General features: G+C 49.5%; 1 protein-coding gene across 1 annotated transcript in view; it reads left to right on the top strand.

The window, feature by feature from the left end:
* Positions 1-10,786, top strand: part of ube2o (ubiquitin-conjugating enzyme E2O) — a 28,630-nt gene extending 17,844 nt beyond the window's left edge. Inside the window, exons 5-20 of the mRNA XM_061231305.1 lie at positions 631-694; positions 1,009-1,152; positions 1,357-1,466; positions 1,652-1,802; positions 1,894-1,996; positions 2,145-2,484; positions 3,344-3,498; positions 3,764-3,876; positions 4,441-4,572; positions 5,839-5,928; positions 6,582-6,943; positions 7,289-7,542; positions 7,832-7,968; positions 8,502-8,705; positions 9,300-9,357; positions 10,040-10,786. Coding sequence (XP_061087289.1) covers positions 631-694; positions 1,009-1,152; positions 1,357-1,466; positions 1,652-1,802; positions 1,894-1,996; positions 2,145-2,484; positions 3,344-3,498; positions 3,764-3,876; positions 4,441-4,572; positions 5,839-5,928; positions 6,582-6,943; positions 7,289-7,542; positions 7,832-7,968; positions 8,502-8,705; positions 9,300-9,357; positions 10,040-10,725 — 3,103 coding nt within the window. The 3' untranslated portion in view covers positions 10,726-10,786. The remainder of the gene's footprint in view (positions 1-630; positions 695-1,008; positions 1,153-1,356; positions 1,467-1,651; positions 1,803-1,893; positions 1,997-2,144; positions 2,485-3,343; positions 3,499-3,763; positions 3,877-4,440; positions 4,573-5,838; positions 5,929-6,581; positions 6,944-7,288; positions 7,543-7,831; positions 7,969-8,501; positions 8,706-9,299; positions 9,358-10,039) is intronic.
* The last annotated feature ends 5,628 nt before the right edge of the window (positions 10,787-16,414 follow it).

The raw sequence follows: 16,414 nt of genomic DNA, 5'->3' as shown, positions 1-16,414 counted from the left end.
AGTGTTTAAAATTTAGTTTGAAGTGGTGATTCCGGGGTTTTCAACGGGACTAATCCTGGGTTGCCCACTTTGGCCAGCTGGATGGAGTGAGATGTATTGCAACCTGGACTAGGGGTAGGGGGTGAGATGTGAAGCATGAGAGCCTCTTTCTCATGCCAAAAAGAGAGGCGGCAACCCTGAACTAATGACTAACCCCAACCAGCATAGGTTTTTTCCAGAAACGTAGGGCCACCCCACCTCCGGGTTTGTCTTCAAATACGTAAAATGACATCAAAGTTGACCTCAGCTTTCAGAAAGAACATGCGATGGCGTGCTAAAAATATTGCTTGCGTGATAGCATTCACATCGTGCAATGTAAGTATAAACCACTTAGGAAGTACCGTCAAAGCTGGCTGCTAGGTTTTGCCCTTTGACTCTGACACGGATATGACAGTGGGGATTAAGGGCACTTTTCAGCTGTGTGAGGGAGGTACATCTTACTTTAATAGCATGAGCCGCCAGGCTTCTGCTTCAGCTCTGGCCTGCCTGGGGCTTTTTCCATTTTTCTCTACTCGCTTGTCTTCCCTGTCCCATTTTCCTCCCTCTCTCTCACGCTTTCCTCTCCTTCCCCTCTCACCCTTGGGCCTGCAGGTGCTCCATGAGTGTGGAGGATGGTGCTAAGCTGTATGATGTCTGCCCCCATGTCAGCGATTCGGTGAGTGCTGCTCGGAGCAAACAGCGTTTTCTCAGTGACTGCATTGACCTGTACTGCTGAGGTCACCAACGCCCTGGAGTGGTCTTCACGTGGAAGTTCGGGGAAATCTGAAGAAGCCTTTCACCCATCGGAGCCTCACCCTTCCTGCTTTAATGGAGGGGTTCTCCGAGTTCCCTGGGATATTTGCATTATCTGCCCATCCTCTCTGCCGCAGTTTGGGAATGCTGGTGTGGGTAAAAACGCACTCGGGAGGCAGGAAAGATACACTGCTTAACCATTAGTGAATGATTTTCTCCCTGTCCTCTCCTTCTCAGGGCCTTTTCTTTGATGAGGCCTACGGCTTCTACCCCGGTCAGGTGCTGATCGGACCTTCCAAAGTGTTCTCCAGTGTGCAGTGGCTGTCCGGGGTCAAGCCCGTTCTCAGCAAGAAGAGCAAGTTCAGGGTGGTGGTGGAAGAGGTGAGCTCACGGAGAAGCTCCGTGTCATTGCTGAGAAACGCCGGGGACAAACACGGGCACATCCACATTCTATACAGCTTCTCACACCGAATGTTTCTTTTGGCTTTCTGTGAGTGAGGGTGCAGCCAGCGTCACCGTGAATGACTTCATGAAGCGTCTTATGACTGAACCCCACCGTGCTATTTTGTGTCTGTTGGACCGCAGGTCCAGGTTGTGGAGCTGAAGGTGACGTGGATCACGAAGAGCTACTCCCCCAGGGGTACGGACAGTGTGTACCCACCTCCCTCCACCATCACACAGGAGAACCTTTGCAGGTATGGGCCTCCCTCCAGGGGTAAACCTGCGCCTGAGGCGGGGGAAGCCTCCTACCTGCTTGTACCTAGCCTCAGTGTAGCAATGCAGACTGAAGGCCGCAGTCACTGCATTTGTGATGTAATTAGAGGTGTGTGTTTGTCAGTCATTGGGACTCCTGGATGAAATGCTGTCGTTCTCTGTGTAGAGTCAAGCGGCTGGGCTATTACGACCACACCCAGAGGCAGCTGGGCGAACGGGCCCTGTACGTCTTCCCTGCCAAAGGAGACGCCACCCGCATCACTTGCGAGGGGCCCGAGGGGGCCCCTGTCCTGCCCGAGGACCCTGTTGCCAGGAAGGTGCGTCACCGGACCGCTCCCACTCCTCCGTGTGGTCAGGGTAGCATGACTCAGCATCCCCCTCTGACCTCACCCTGTTTTACCCATGCAGCTAAAGCGGATGTTTAAGAAGGACGCGGTGAGGAAGGCTGCAGACGGTTCGGACGGGCAGGTCTCCAGCGCCCAGCCTGCGGAGAAAACGGAGAGTCCTGAGGGTACGGCCTCTCTCTCGCTCAAACCCTCCCCTTCCCGCCCCCGTCTAGACCGCACATTACAGGCCCCGTGCGAGGGCGTGCTCTGGGTAGCTCGGTCCACAGCACTTTGGCTGATGCCAGCCTGTCTGTCTCCTCTGTACCTGCGCAGCAGAGAAGGTTCCGGAGTCTCAGCGGGACGGGGCCAAGGATGCGCAGAGGGTGGAGCCGAGCCGCCCCAACAACGGGCCGGTGGAGGCGGCGGGGCGGGCCAAAGACAGCGCCCTGGAGACGTGGGCGGAGTCGGGGGAGCAGGACGCTGACGACGAGGCGGCCGACGACACGGACGACACCAGCTCCATGACATCATCGGCCAGCTCCACTGCCTCGTCCCAGAGCGGCGGGGTGGGGTCCAACCGCAAAAAGAGCATCCCGCTCTCCATCCGCAACCTCAAGAGGAAACACAAGAAGAAGAGGACCAAGTTCTCCCGCGAGTTCCGGCCGGGGGACCGGTGAGTCACCCCCCCCGTTCTTTCCGGCTATTCTGAGCTTGTAGCACAGCTGCCGTCTGGCTAAAGGGCTGGATTTAGCTGCATAATTGTGTTCACCTCTTTCAAGTCTGATGCTGGCATTTACACTTGTCACTGTGGCAGTTATCACTCCCCTGACCTCTGCAATAAATTCTGAATTCATAATTGATAATTATGGAGAATATGAAATATTACTGGACAGGCTCTGCAGTAGTATGTTACACCGTTTTGCATGTGATTGAATGAGAATTTTAATAGACGCCCTGCAGTCTGGGTGGTTTAGCTTGCAGGAGGGCCGTCTCTGGATACTTTTATTAAGGGGCTGGCAGGACAGTGCGGTGATTTATCACTGATGAGGCACAAGGACGGCGAGGACAGAGAAACTGGGCTGGCTCCCGTCTCCCTCTCATTCATTGTGTGTGTGTCTGTGTGTGTCTGTGTGTGTCTGTGTGTGTCTGTGTGTGTCTGTGTGTCTGTGTGTGTCTGTGTGTGTCTGTGTGTGTCTGTGTGTGTCTGTGTGTGTGTTTCTGTCTGTGTGTGTGTTTCTGTCTGTGTGTGTGTTTCTGTGTGTGTCTCTGTGTCTGTGTGTGTGTCTCTGTGTCTGTGTGTGTCTGTGTCTCTGTGTCTGTGTCTCTGTGTCTGTGTGTGTGTGTCTCTGTGTGTGTGTCTCTGTGTCTCTGTGTCTGTGTGTGTGTGTCTGTGTGTGTCTGTGTGTGTCTGTGTGTGTCTGTGTGTGTCTGTGTGTGTCTCTGTGTGTCTCTGTGTGTCTCTGTGTGTCTCTGTGTGTCTCTGTGTGTCTCTGTGTGTCTCTGTGTGTCTCTGTGTGTGTCTGTGTGCACAGGGTGGCGGTGGAGGTGGTCTCGACGAAGACCTCAGCGGACGTCATGTGGAAGGACGGCACCGTGGAGACGGGCATCCGCTCCAACGAACTCATTCCCATCCAGCACCTGGACAACTACGAGTTCTGTCCCGGGGACTTTGTGGTGGACAAGCGGCGTAAGTATTTAATCTGCGCTGTCATCTCCCAGCACGGTCTGCTGCAGGGAGTCTGTCGAGTGTCTTTTTAAAGCCTATTTTAAAGTGTGAAAGCAGACATCAAACTGAGCTCCAGGCTTTCCTTCTCGTGTTCAGCTGTGTTTGGTGTACAGCGTTTGACTTTTTGTGACTGTGTGTATCTGTATGTGTCTGTGTGTGTGACTGTATGTACATGTATGTGTGTGTCTGTGTGTTGTTTTTGTGTGTACCTGTGTGTGTATCTCAGCTCAAGCTCCACAGGACCCAGGTGTGTACGGGGTGATCCAGTCTGGGGACCACAAGGGCAGGACCTGTGCAGTGAAATGGGTCAAACTCAATGGCAGCAGCGATGACGTGGAGGTCAGTGAGTCTCGACGCGCACGGTCAAGCGGAGCCCTGCTGTGTCACTGTGGACACCAGCTGGGAATAGTGTGGCAACTGTACGATTTCACACAGCCAAAGTGTGTGAATGCGTTTATAACAGGGGTCTCCAACCCTGGTCCTGGAGAGCTACTGGGTCTGCTGGTTTTTGTTTTCACCTTAAAATCAACACCTGTTGAGATCCAGGTAACCAGGTGAGGTGAGTTAATTAATTAAATTAGAGCAGTTGATTATAGTTAATTGCAGGGTAAGAACGAAAACCAGCAGACCCAGTAGCTCTCCAGGACCAGGGTTGGAGACCACTGGTTTATAACCATGACTAAGCGTTATATTGCAGTAAAGCTTTTTCTGGTTGTTTCCTGATGAGAAAATGAGTTTTTGTATTCAAAAAGCCTGGAGTAAATTTACTTTGAGTAATTATTAATGTTTATTGGGTGTGAAATTGTTCTCTCACGCTCCTTGATATTCCAGGTTGTGCTAATGTTATGTGGTTATTAATGTTCGTGACGGGAGTGTGAAATGGATTTTGCGTGGCGTTGGTAGGTCATTGGCGAGGAGGAGGATGTCAGTGTCTACGACATCGCCGACCACCCGGACTTCCACTTCCGCACCACCGACATCGTCATCCGAATATGGAACTCTGAGAACGGGCAGGCGACGGACTGCGAGAACGAGGTGCGGTTCTGTGTTTCTTTTCCCCAGGTTGAAAGGGAAGCCCCATGTTCGAGTACTGGCCCCGAGTCTTATCGGCTCTTCAAAAGAAGTGTGGCATCAACATCACCGTTCTCCTTTAATTCAGTGCCAGTGTTCACTCTGACAGAAAGTGTGCATTTTAATGGATGAAGTTACATCAAGGTCACTGTAATACAAGACTTAATTTGTAATCCATTTGTAATTTGTAATCCATTTGATACAAGAAATAACTCAGGCAAAACAACATTCATTCTTAATAATGCATCAAAATATGCCAATATGGTCAATTTGGTGGTTAAATTACTATATGGCAAGATTAACATTCAATAACAATAGGCCTATTAATTATAAATTCATTAACCAAAATAATGTGTCTATTAAATTCCACAACATCACATAAATATAGTGCGATTTGACTGTATTAGGCTATCATACGAGGATTTTTGCTGCCCAGTTGGAAAACGTTTGTTCAGCACGTCATGCATCTCTGTTCAGAATGAAAATGCGCGCTGTAATTACTGAATGCATTAATCTGTGAGGAAATCCTTTCGCTATCGTAGACTTCTTCGGAGATGAGCACATATACAATAACAACACTTCAATGCAGTTCATTCAGTCTGTTCAAGACCATGTAGCTCACATCATTATAACAGGAGCAGTGCAATCAGACCCTCACACTCCCGCTGCCTGCACAGTTCACACACGAGGGAGAGGAATGTCTCGCCAGGCTTGCTAGATGGTTATGTATTATTTTAATGGTATTTCTTCACTTTGTTATTGCACCGTTGATATTGAAGGCAGACTTCTTTTTATTATGTTTATCTACAAAAAAAAAAAAAAGTTGGCTCTTCAGAAATGTGAGCCAGCTCCCAACATTCACCTAAAAGAACCGACTCCTTCGTGAACGACACGTCAATGCTTTCATCGCTGAGCACCAGTGGGTGATGTTGTGATGCAGCTGAGCTCCTTCAAAGCTGTGTGTGCGTGCTGCACACGGTTATCTGCTGTAAGCTAATCTAGCACTGCCCGATGCAGATTCCTTCATCATGAACACACAAACAGTGTTGTGGTTTGAGGGTGTTTGTTTCTGCAACTCCTCTCTTGACCGTTAGAAATCCGAAATTACCTATTGTACCTTTAAGTGTGAGCGTTCCATAAAATAACTGCGTACGTGTCTTTAAAGTTGTGAATCGCGTGGGTGTTTGCCTGCATGCTGGAGTCGGGCTGCTCATCTCTCTGTCCCTCCAGACTTCAGTGGGCCAGGTGTCTCGAGTAGACGTGAGCAGCAAGGTGGAGGTGGTGTGGGCGGATAACTCCATGACCATCGTCTTGCCTCAGGTAATCCTGAAGACCTTTCCAGAGAACCCCCACTTCCTTTCATTATAAATGCAGATGAACACCAGGTTAGGCCAACAACTGTGATGCTTTGCTGTGGTAGCTGTGGATTCAGGCACTTGGTACGGCGCGGTGGGTGAGATGTGAAAGTGCTAGAATTAAAGTTTCTTTGCATATCTGCATATATACGTTTGAGTGACGACAGACAACTATTCTCCCTGTGTGTGTGTTGCATGTAACTTTATTTAAGTGTTTCATGCTAGTAAAATGTTCACCAGAATTATTCATTTCTATTGCACTTTTTATTTCTATTTATTATTGCAGTAGATGTCTGCTACCTTAAGTTGAAATGTCTACTAAACTGAATTCATAAAATGATCCGATAATTACTGGCAGAAGTTATTTTGCATCGTAAGTTCATCTTTTTCAAGTGCATTTGAGGTCCATAGTCAATATGAGTGTACTGTGTAGGCTGCTAGAGTTTAACCCATGTGAAAAGTGATTTATTTGTTTATTTTCGTTTTGAGATGTTTATACCTCTGAAATATTCATGTATAATTTCTAAACTTAATGAATTCAGCAGGGCTATTTTCCGCCCACAGAAAGGGCTGATCAGTATTCAGAAACGTTGTGCCGATGTCGGTCCTGTCCTCCAGCACCTGTACAACGTGGAGTCGGAGATCGAGGAGACGGACTACGACTCGGTGGAGGAGAGCAGCAGCGGGGCCTCGTCGGAGGAGTGGGAGGACGAGAGCGACAGCTGGGAGACGGACAACGGCCTGATGGACGATGAGCACGCGGGCCAGACGGCGCCCGCCCCCGCGCCCACGCCCGCCGAGGAGCCCAAGACCCCCAGCGCCCAGCCCACCCGCGTGGAGGAGCTGGAGGGCGCCATCGCCACGGCCAAGGAGGCGCTGAAGATCCTGGAGAGCCTGCAGAACATGACCGTGGAGCAGCTGTGGACCGGCTCCCCCACCTCCCCCACCGTGGAGCCCGAGAAGCCCACCAAGGAGAAGAGGTTTGTGCTGGGGGAAGGAGCGCTCTGTGTGGGGCTCTGAGGCTTCATTACACACGGCATGGAGAGAGCTAAACGTCTCTGGGGAGAAGGAAAAACAAGATTTTAGAAATTTATGCGTGTATGAAAAAATTATAGATTGTAAAAAAATAAATGAAAAATAATAATAATAATTCTAGAAAGTTCAAGGGAACTTGTATTTGGCACAGTCGGATAAACAACCAATGTTTTGCTTATCTGGAGAAAACACCGCTAACCCTCATACACCCTAGTTCATCTAAAGGACAGTGCCTTTTCTCTTCCTTCGCTTTTCGTGAGGGCACACACACTCATGCTAAACTCCCACAGGTTCCTGGACGACTTCAAGAAGCTCCAGGAGAACCTGAAGAAGACCCTGGACAATGTGGCCATCGTGGAGGAGGAGCGCATGGAGGCGGTGGGGGAGGCGGAGAAGGAGGAGAAGCAGCAGGAGCCCCAGACGCCTGTGCGCTCCGAGTGGCCCAGCGACACGCCCGTCCTCTGCCAGCAGAGCGGGGGCAAGCCGGGGGTGACCTTCACCAGCGCCAAGGGGGAGGTGTTCTCCGTGCTGGAGTGGGCCCCAGGTGAGGAGGGGGCAATAAAAACACAACCCAGTGTATGTCAGTATGTGAGGGGAGGTCTAGCTGCAGTGTAGAAGTCTCTATTGAACCGTTTCACATACTGTAAGCTTGCCTCCCATCTGACCTGAATCCTGACATTGATTGAAGGTGTTTTAAGAGTTTTTTTCCTGCAGGTGAGTGGCTGTGCAATGTCAATAGAGCACAAAGGGCAGGGTGGAAGGTCACGGTATGGAGTGTAAATAAAGCACAAAGGGCAGGGTGGAATGACGGGTCATCCGCTTGCTCTCTGCAGACAGCCACGCCTTCAAGAAAATGGAGTTCCAGCCGGCGGAGGCCAAGAAGTTCTTCAGCACCGTGAGGAAAGAGATGGCGCTGCTGGCCACCTCCCTGCCCGACGGCATCATGGTCAAGACCTTCGAGGATCGCATGGCGAGTGCAAACCTTTAAACCCTGCTTTTGGCAGTTTGTTCTATTTTATGGACTACTCTTCATATCTATTAGAAAGACCCAGGCAGTGTAATGAGGGGCTACCCTCCCTCTGACTGCTCCATTAATGTTGGTGGCTGAGGTCTGAGGACTGTGAGCTGAAAAGTTGTTTGAGCAAGGCCCTCAACCCCACCTTGCTCCTGGGGAAATTGGCTCCTGCTTAGTCTAATCGACTGTAAGTCCCTTTAGATATAAGTGTCGGCTAAATAGCTGTAATATAATATGCTGGGGGCGATGGGTATGGGAGAGCAGCCATGTATACTGACAGATGTATACTGACAGATGTATGCTATTGTGTAAGCCTGCTACAGTATGTGCACTTTTTTCAAGAAACATTTTTACTTCAGTGGTGTCGCTCCTATGGCGGTCTTCCTGCCTGCAGCCCTGCGGCTCTGTAAAGCGTCTTTGTCACACGATTCTGTGAAAAGCGCTATCGGAATAAAACCAAATTGAAATGTAATTGTGGGTTTGTGCAGGACCTCTTTTCGGCGATGATCAAAGGCCCCACCCGCACGCCCTACGAGGACGGCCTGTTCCTCTTCGACATTCAGCTGCCAAACATCTACCCCGCCGTGCCTCCTCTCTTCCGCTACCTGTCCCAGTGCAGCGGCCGCCTCAACCCCAATCTCTACGACAACGGGAAGGTGTGCGTCAGTCTGCTGGGCACCTGGATCGGGAAGGTAAGGCAGCCTTCACTCTGTCCCTTCTGCTACCACACCACACCACACGCAGTCGCTTGGAGTCGCTGCTTTGTGCGTCTCTGCTCTCTGCCGTTAAAAGGATAAGCACCACAGATATTAGACCAATTATTTTTATCTATAGTGGTTTTTCATTAAATTAAGCTGGTTAAGTTCACCGAGTGTCTGTGACCAATACAATACATGTTTAGGCCGATTGTGCACTCTGTAACACAAGTTGTTGCATCCGAATATCTTCCAGTCATTTTTCTTCCAGCGTTACCATTGGCGATTACAACGAACAATGGTAATTTGAAGCTAATGCTAATAGCCGTATCAAACTTCCTCATGAAACGTTGTTACGAAACATTCCGTTAAGTGATTACATGTTTAAAGGCTTATTTCTTGCCATTATGTCAATGAAATGATGCTTTCATTTAAAATGGGACAACTGAAAATATCTGGTGCTTTGAGTCTGTTGACATTGAATCAGCTGAATGGACTCTGTTCCCATTAAGCGTATTAATGTGCAGTGATTGAGATATGATGCGTGTATTGTAATTGTGTGGAGTGCTGACTGGATGCATGTGTCTGCAGGGCACAGAGAGATGGACGAGTAAGTCCAGCCTGCTGCAGGTGCTCATTTCTATCCAAGGTGAGACCATGTGATCGAACCTTAACTTCCCCTCGCATACACACCTTCACCAGGACTTCTGCTAATTATTGTATGTCTACAACTATAACTACTACTACTACTACTACTACTACAGCTACAGCCATTATTACTACTACAGCTACTACTACTACTGCTGCTACTACTCCTACAGCTACTACTACTACAGCCATTATTACTACTACAGCTACTACTACTGCTGCTACTACTACTACTACAGCTACTACTACTGCTGCTACTACTCCTACAGCTACTACTACTACTACTACAACTACTACTACTACAGCCGGTACAGCTGCTACTGCTGCTCGTACTGTTAGTTCTGCACTGGGCCTGTAGTGTAGGATAATGATTGTGGATCCAGGCTGGCAGATTTGACTCTGAGGTGGGGCACTGCTGAATGGCTTCAGTCAGTATCCTGCTGCATAAGTGAACTGTATGTAAAATACATGGTCATTTATCTCCGAAAATGTAAATCAAGAATAATTCCACACTCTCACTAGCAGCCGTCTGGGCTGGGTTTGTTTTTGTCCAAGATGTAGAGCAGCAGATATTAGCAGTTCTTCAAGAACTGTTTGTTGTTCATGCCCACTGTACAATGTACTGTTGAGCGGATCAGTGTGACTTTATCATGTGTGTACTGAGACGCATGTCTGCGTTTCAGGGCTGATCTTGGTGAACGAGCCCTACTACAACGAGGCGGGCTTCGACAGCGACCGCGGCCTGAAGGAGGGCTACGAGAACAGCCGCTGCTACAACGAGATGGCGCTCATCAAGATGGTGCAGTCCATGACGCAGCTGCTGCAGCAGCCCGTGGACGTGTTCCAGCAGGAGATCCGCGAGCACTTCTCCAGCAGCGGCTGGAGGCTGGTGCACCGCCTGGAGGTCTGGCTGGAGCTGCACGAGTCGGCCGAGCGGGGCCCCGGGGGCCCCAGGGAGTTCCCCCTCTCGGCGGAGCCCCTGGAGGAGGGCGTGCAGGCGGTGCCCCACAGCAGCCCCAGCCAGCAGGACCTGAGGGGGGAGGACCTGGAGGACTCGGGCCTCAGCCCCTCCACCACCCAGCAGCAGGACCTCAGCCAGCACTCGGACTGCGACGGGGCCGGGGGCCCGGGGCCCGAGGGGGCCGGGAGGGCCCAGCTGGACTCGGCCGGGGGCCAGCCCGTGGTCAGACCAAAGAAGAGGAGAAAGAGCTACCGCAGCTTCCTGCCGGAGCGCAGCGGCTACCCCGACATCGGCTTCCCGCTCTTCCCCCTGTCCAAGGGCTTCGTGAAGAGCGTGCGCAGCGTGCTGCAGCACTACAGGGCGGCGCTGGCCGCCTGCGGCCTCCCCGAGCACCGGGAGGACAAGTGAGCCGCCCCCGACCGCCCCCTGCCAACCGCCCCCTGCCAACCACCTGGAGCCCCCAACCGCCCCCTGCCAACCGCCCAGAGCCCCCGACCGCCCCCTGCCAACCACCTGGAGCCCCCAACTGCCCCCTGCCAACCACCTGGAGCCCCCGCCCGCCCCCTGCCAACCACCTGGAGCCCCCCATCGCCCCTGCCAACCGACCAGAGCCCCCCGCCCGCCCACAAGGAGCCCCCAACCACCCCCACCCGCCCCCTGCCAACCGCCCGCCCCCGTCGCCATCAAACCAGTGTTTTACAGCCGTCTGCAAACCCCGCCCCGCCTGAACTGGGAGGACATTTGCTTCTTTTAAGAAAAAACAAAAAAAAAAAAACATTTAAAATTTAAATAAAGAATTACACGTAAAAAAAAAATTAAAATTAAAAAAATTATAAAGTAACTGCGCTTATATCTATTGGATTTTACTTCATGCCCCGAGTGGAGCTGATGTGTGAATTTGTTTTGCCCTTTGGAAAGCTCTGCCTGTCCTGCCCATGTCTGAAACTCTGATCACTCAGGGACGCTCGGACACGGAGCATGTGCCTTGACGGAAGGGCGTCTGTGGTGTGCTTTTCGGGAGGCCCTGGTTGGGCAGAAAGGTGTGGTGGAGGACTGTGATTGGCTTGTGCGGTGGGTGGTGTGCTGGGAAAGGGGGCGTGGTGTCGGAGGACTGAGCGGCAGGGAAGGTGCCGGTGACTCTCTGTGGGCAGAGGGTTCTACACAGGAGTGTTCATTTGAGGTTGGGGGTGGGGGGGGGAACCACACGAGGGTTTGCACAAAAATAGGGAAATACAATATCGCTTGGAACAAACCCCAAACCGCAGTGGAACAAAAGGAAAACAAAGCGAGAACATTACCATCCATTGTGCCATGATTTCTCCTGGGCCCGGTGCACGCTGCCTGGGCCTCGAGCAGTTCCAGGCCTATCTTCGGAGGGCCCGAGAGGGCCCTGCCAGCCCAGAAGGGCCCCTGTTTGGGTAATGGACCTCTCGTCCCTGCATGACCTCAGAGTGCTGGGTTACCTGTTCCTCTTCGTCATCTTCCAGTTGCCACTGAAATTTCATTCTAAGACCGGCCATTTTGGATTTGAAAGTAGCTGTTGCTGGTTGTGGAGCTCAACCTTAGCCATACAAAAACTGCTTAGTGTCTGTAGTTCATGCTTAATCCTACCAATCCCTGATTTTAAACCACATAAAAAATATAAAAAAACGAGTGAAGCGTTTACAAAAAACAATGGAAATCCTGTAAGTGCTTAATTCTCTCCTTAATTGGAGTATGTAATGGATTTAACTCAAATCTCAAAGATCAGGAGCCAAGGTTAAGGTGAAGGTGGCTGTGGAATGTTCCGGCACAGGGAGGGAAAGTTCACCGGGAGACCTCTGCTATAATCTACATCCTGTTCCCGTCTCAATTCGTTTCTGATTTGCTCTCTAATGCGGCTTTTTTTTTATTTTATTTTTTTATTTAAGCACAAAATTGTGGCCTGATTAATTTTGAGGTTTAATAAAGAGAGAAACTGCACTGTAAGATGACTATTTTTCAGCAGCCTAACAGGACCCGCAGTAATTTCCCCGCAGCCGTGGTCTCTGTTCCCTCTCAGAAAGGGTGCTTTCTGACCCACTGTCACAACAGCACCTCACCCAACCCCCCCCCCCCCCATTCTCCTGTCTCCCTGAGAGCCTCTTCTCCCCAGATTGCCTGCCCATGGGGGGGTTGAGAGCGGACACGTTAAATAATTGAACGCACGGATCGGATCGCGACACGTTGCCTTACTTATTTCAGCTCTCCTGGGGTTTAACGGAGCTCTCCGTATCCGAAACCAAGCCCTTCTGCCTAGGCCATAGGGCTCGGCTCAAAGGCACGTTTACTGTACATTATTACAATGTGAGCTTTATTCCCAACCCAGTTTAACACGGGAACTATGAGCCACAGCTCGATGGCATTTTAAGGTAACAGACCGATGTTTTTTGCGGATAAACAGTGCGGTTTTTCCTCATTATTTATTCATTTTTATTTTCTTCTGTTCCCTGGGGTTTTGTGTTTGGCTGTCTTGACGCCAGCGTGCAGGGGGCAGGGCTCTGCAGAGTGCCCAGCAGATGGCTTCCAGACCAGGGCGTGGCTGTGTGTCCATCAGCACCACTGCCCAGGCATCACGAGTCTGCTCTTCATTTCCTTATCATCGGGGTGGGCAGCTTTACTTTCCGTTCACTGGACAAGCTGCATTTGAATGAAAATCTGTCAGTATTAGCTCTCCAACTCCTGAGGCCTCAGCCACTTCCCATGAGTGCCACCAGGGGGCAGTGGTTGAATCCAGGAGTTCATAAGTTCTACTGTAGGTGCAGGAATCCAGCCCAACCTGTCTTGCAAGTGCTCTTGAAATGTGGGAACAATACAGGACATGTGGGTATTAGTGTTTACATCCCCTCCAGACGTCTGACTGGAACTACACGCTCACGCTTTTTAAGAGGTGCGCTGTGGGCCTGAAGCCTCTTTGCATGGGGAACAGGCTCACAACGCTGCCCACCTCTGTACAGTTCCTTTTTTTGCACAAGACTTGTTTATGCCTAGGAGCATAGACTTGTGAGATGCAGTTCAATATAGCATGCGTGCGCACACTCCTAAAAATAATCTGTGAACGGGGTGGGAGGGTGGGGTGAAAAGTGTTGCAAACCAAAAAAAATGGAAGTATGTGAAGAGTGGGAGGAGGAGAAAGGTGGGGTTTTTAGCTGTTGTTCTTGTTGGCCTGGCATGGCTGACTGGCTTCCATACCTCCTCCATTTCCTCATCCATAGTGCTGCCTGTAAGGGTGGGGACCTGCTCTTGTAGCTGCAGTGCCTATAGTGTGTGGCTCTTTTTTAGTTTCCTTTCGTTTTCCCTGTCAATATTTGCAACTCGAGAGTTCACGTTTGATCTCCAGATCTTTCAGCGGAAAATGTGAAGCTAGGTCTCAAAAGAGGATATCAAGCACATGAAGTTATGTAATATTTTCTGTGTATGTGTACAATATTCAAAATCCATATTATGAAAGATACAGCCAAAGCATGTAACATGTTGCTTTAAGCCTTGAATGGCTACACACAAGACTTGACTGTACGATGTAAACATTTCCACAGTGGCCTGTATTGGTAAACTAATAAACTATGATTTGTAGCCTGATTCCTCTGTACAGAAGTCATGACTATATATATAATATATATATATATATTTAACATAAATGAAGTGGTCGTGTGAATGCTTGGGGCATACATATATGTATAAATTGCAGAGTGAGTGTGCGTACATTTACCCCCCTCCCCCATTTTATTTGTATTTTTTTACAGTTCTTTTGGTTTTGCATTATGAGACCGCTGTATAAAGTGATACATTAAACTCTTTGCAAGCATAAACACGGTACTGCGTTGTTGGCTGTTGGTTTGATTTAAAATCTTGTTTCTTTTTTTCTTTTTTGAAAACACAGGACTATAGGTGATTCTAAAAACGGATTTTATTTCATTCAAATAGAAATAATTTGTTTAGAAAATTACAGACATTTGCAAAAGGTGGAAAAATAGTTGGGTTTTTTTACACGTCATTGGATATCTGAATAAAAACAAAAAGACAGTACTGTATAGTCCCCCAACCACACTGACCTACAGGGTGATAAAGAATCCGGAACATTGTGAGCTGTGAGCTTCAGTCGTGCCATCTTCTGATCACCCTGAAATGGCGTGTTTTTGGGGGCACTCATTCATATTGCAGAAAGTGTATTTCTCTGGCCTTCCAGCAAACGCTGTGTACGTGCTTGTTCCCTACATGCGCCCAAACTGTACAGCATCAGACGTTTCTGCTTGGCACCAAGCACCACAGTGGCATTGACTGGAAGTACTGAGAAAGCTCAACCCACACGCCCGTTATCATGTCAACAGAAAATGGCAGAACTGAGCAATGACCCTCCACCGATCAACACCTGAGCACCTTTATCTCAGTTCTTCCAGACAGGAAGGTAAATGGGACATGTTAATAGGACCATAACCTAGTTATATTGTCCTCATAGCCACTCAAAGACAATGGAAATATAAATATAATTTCACTTAATTAAACTTCTGTGTACTTCTTCATGGTCGACGTGTGGCCCCAATAAATTAACTGGGAAAATGTTCAACTTCATGAATTTCTCTATCTGTGATTACTTATTAAATAAAAAAAATACCCACCACCCATTGTAGTACATACAGTATTCATCTGTCGCAGTGCGTCTCAACAGTGGCTGAAGGACTTGCAACACTGGCATGCTGAAATTGCATAGCTATTGCTGGAGACAGGACATGTGCTTTCAAACATGCAGTACAACATCGGATTCTGTAAACATGACATCCCGCTGTGCAGACGATACCGAGCATCGCAGACCGCAAAGAGACTGTCCGCAAACGCCCTCACCGACTGACAGGGTCATAGTCTTCTCTTACACTTTGCCCTATAAAGCAGCATTATATTGAACACAATGCCCTGTGCTTGTAATATTCCTAACCATTCCAGCACACCTGTGTCCCTAACCGGTGACATTGCAAATGGATGGAAAAGTATGGCATGCGCTGTTTTCAAGGCAACTCTGTAAATAACACGGGATCATCGTAAAAAAAGAAAAAAAAGGTACAGCCTCACAATGGGAGAAATGATACAGCAAGTTCCCCCTTTGAATCACAGTATGTCCTAGAAAGGTGCTTAAGGTGCAATCTATTTTAAAAAAAAAAACTAAATTCTTCAGTGTTTTTTTTTTTTTTTTTTGGTCTTCTGTGTCTTCTCTTTTACATGCCCCGCCTCCAGAAAGCAGCAGGTTTAAATATTACACACAAACTCAAATAAACAAGAAATTGCATTGTGGAAACATCTTCACTTCATATCCCCAAATAAGCACTCGATTGTGTCTCACAGGGTCTTCAGACATCCCCCCCGGACACAGGGACATGACCTCTCCTATCAGAGCACTCAAGGAAATGCATTAATATATAAAGCCCCGTATTCCACCGCATCAGTGAATTATGATAATTATTCTCCCAGTTGCGGTTGAGCCACAGTGCTGGTCTCTCATGCTGTATTTAACAGTCACTGACCCATGCACCACTTCGACCAGGCTTTCTGTTCCCCGTTGTGTTTTTAAACGAAAGGGCAAAACGTGACTGAGAACTGCTCCCGTATCCAGCCGAGGTCACCAGCCTTCAGCTGGAAAGAAAGAAAGGGAGAGACAGAGTGCTGGGCTCAGGTTAGCCTTGATATCGCCATGCCTTGTTTTTTGTAAAGCACTGAAATAAGGACACATCGGTGCTGATGGGGGGGCCCTCACTGGGAAGGAGCAGGGAGACTGGGGCTCCTCTGGAGCACTGCAGTGCTGGAGGGAGGGGAGGAGAGCGGGAGGAGAGCGGGAGGAGAGGGGGAGGAGAGGGGGATGAGAGCGGGAGGAGAGGTGGAGGAGAGCGGGATGAGAGGGAGGAGAGGGGGATGAGAGGGAAGGGGAGAGGGGGATGAGAGGGGGATGAGAGGGAAGGGGAGAGGGGGATGAGAGGGACGGGAGAGGGAGGAGAGGGGGATGAGCGGGATGAGAGGGAGGAGAGCGGGAGGAGAGGGGGATGAGAGGGAGGAGAGCGGGAGGAGAGGGAGGAGAGGGGGAGGAGTGGGAGGA

Source organism: Conger conger, chromosome 2 (genome assembly GCF_963514075.1).
Source record: "Conger conger chromosome 2, fConCon1.1, whole genome shotgun sequence".
Lineage (NCBI taxonomy): Eukaryota > Metazoa > Chordata > Actinopteri > Anguilliformes > Congridae > Conger > Conger conger.
This window is presented reverse-complemented; position numbering and strand designations above follow the sequence as displayed.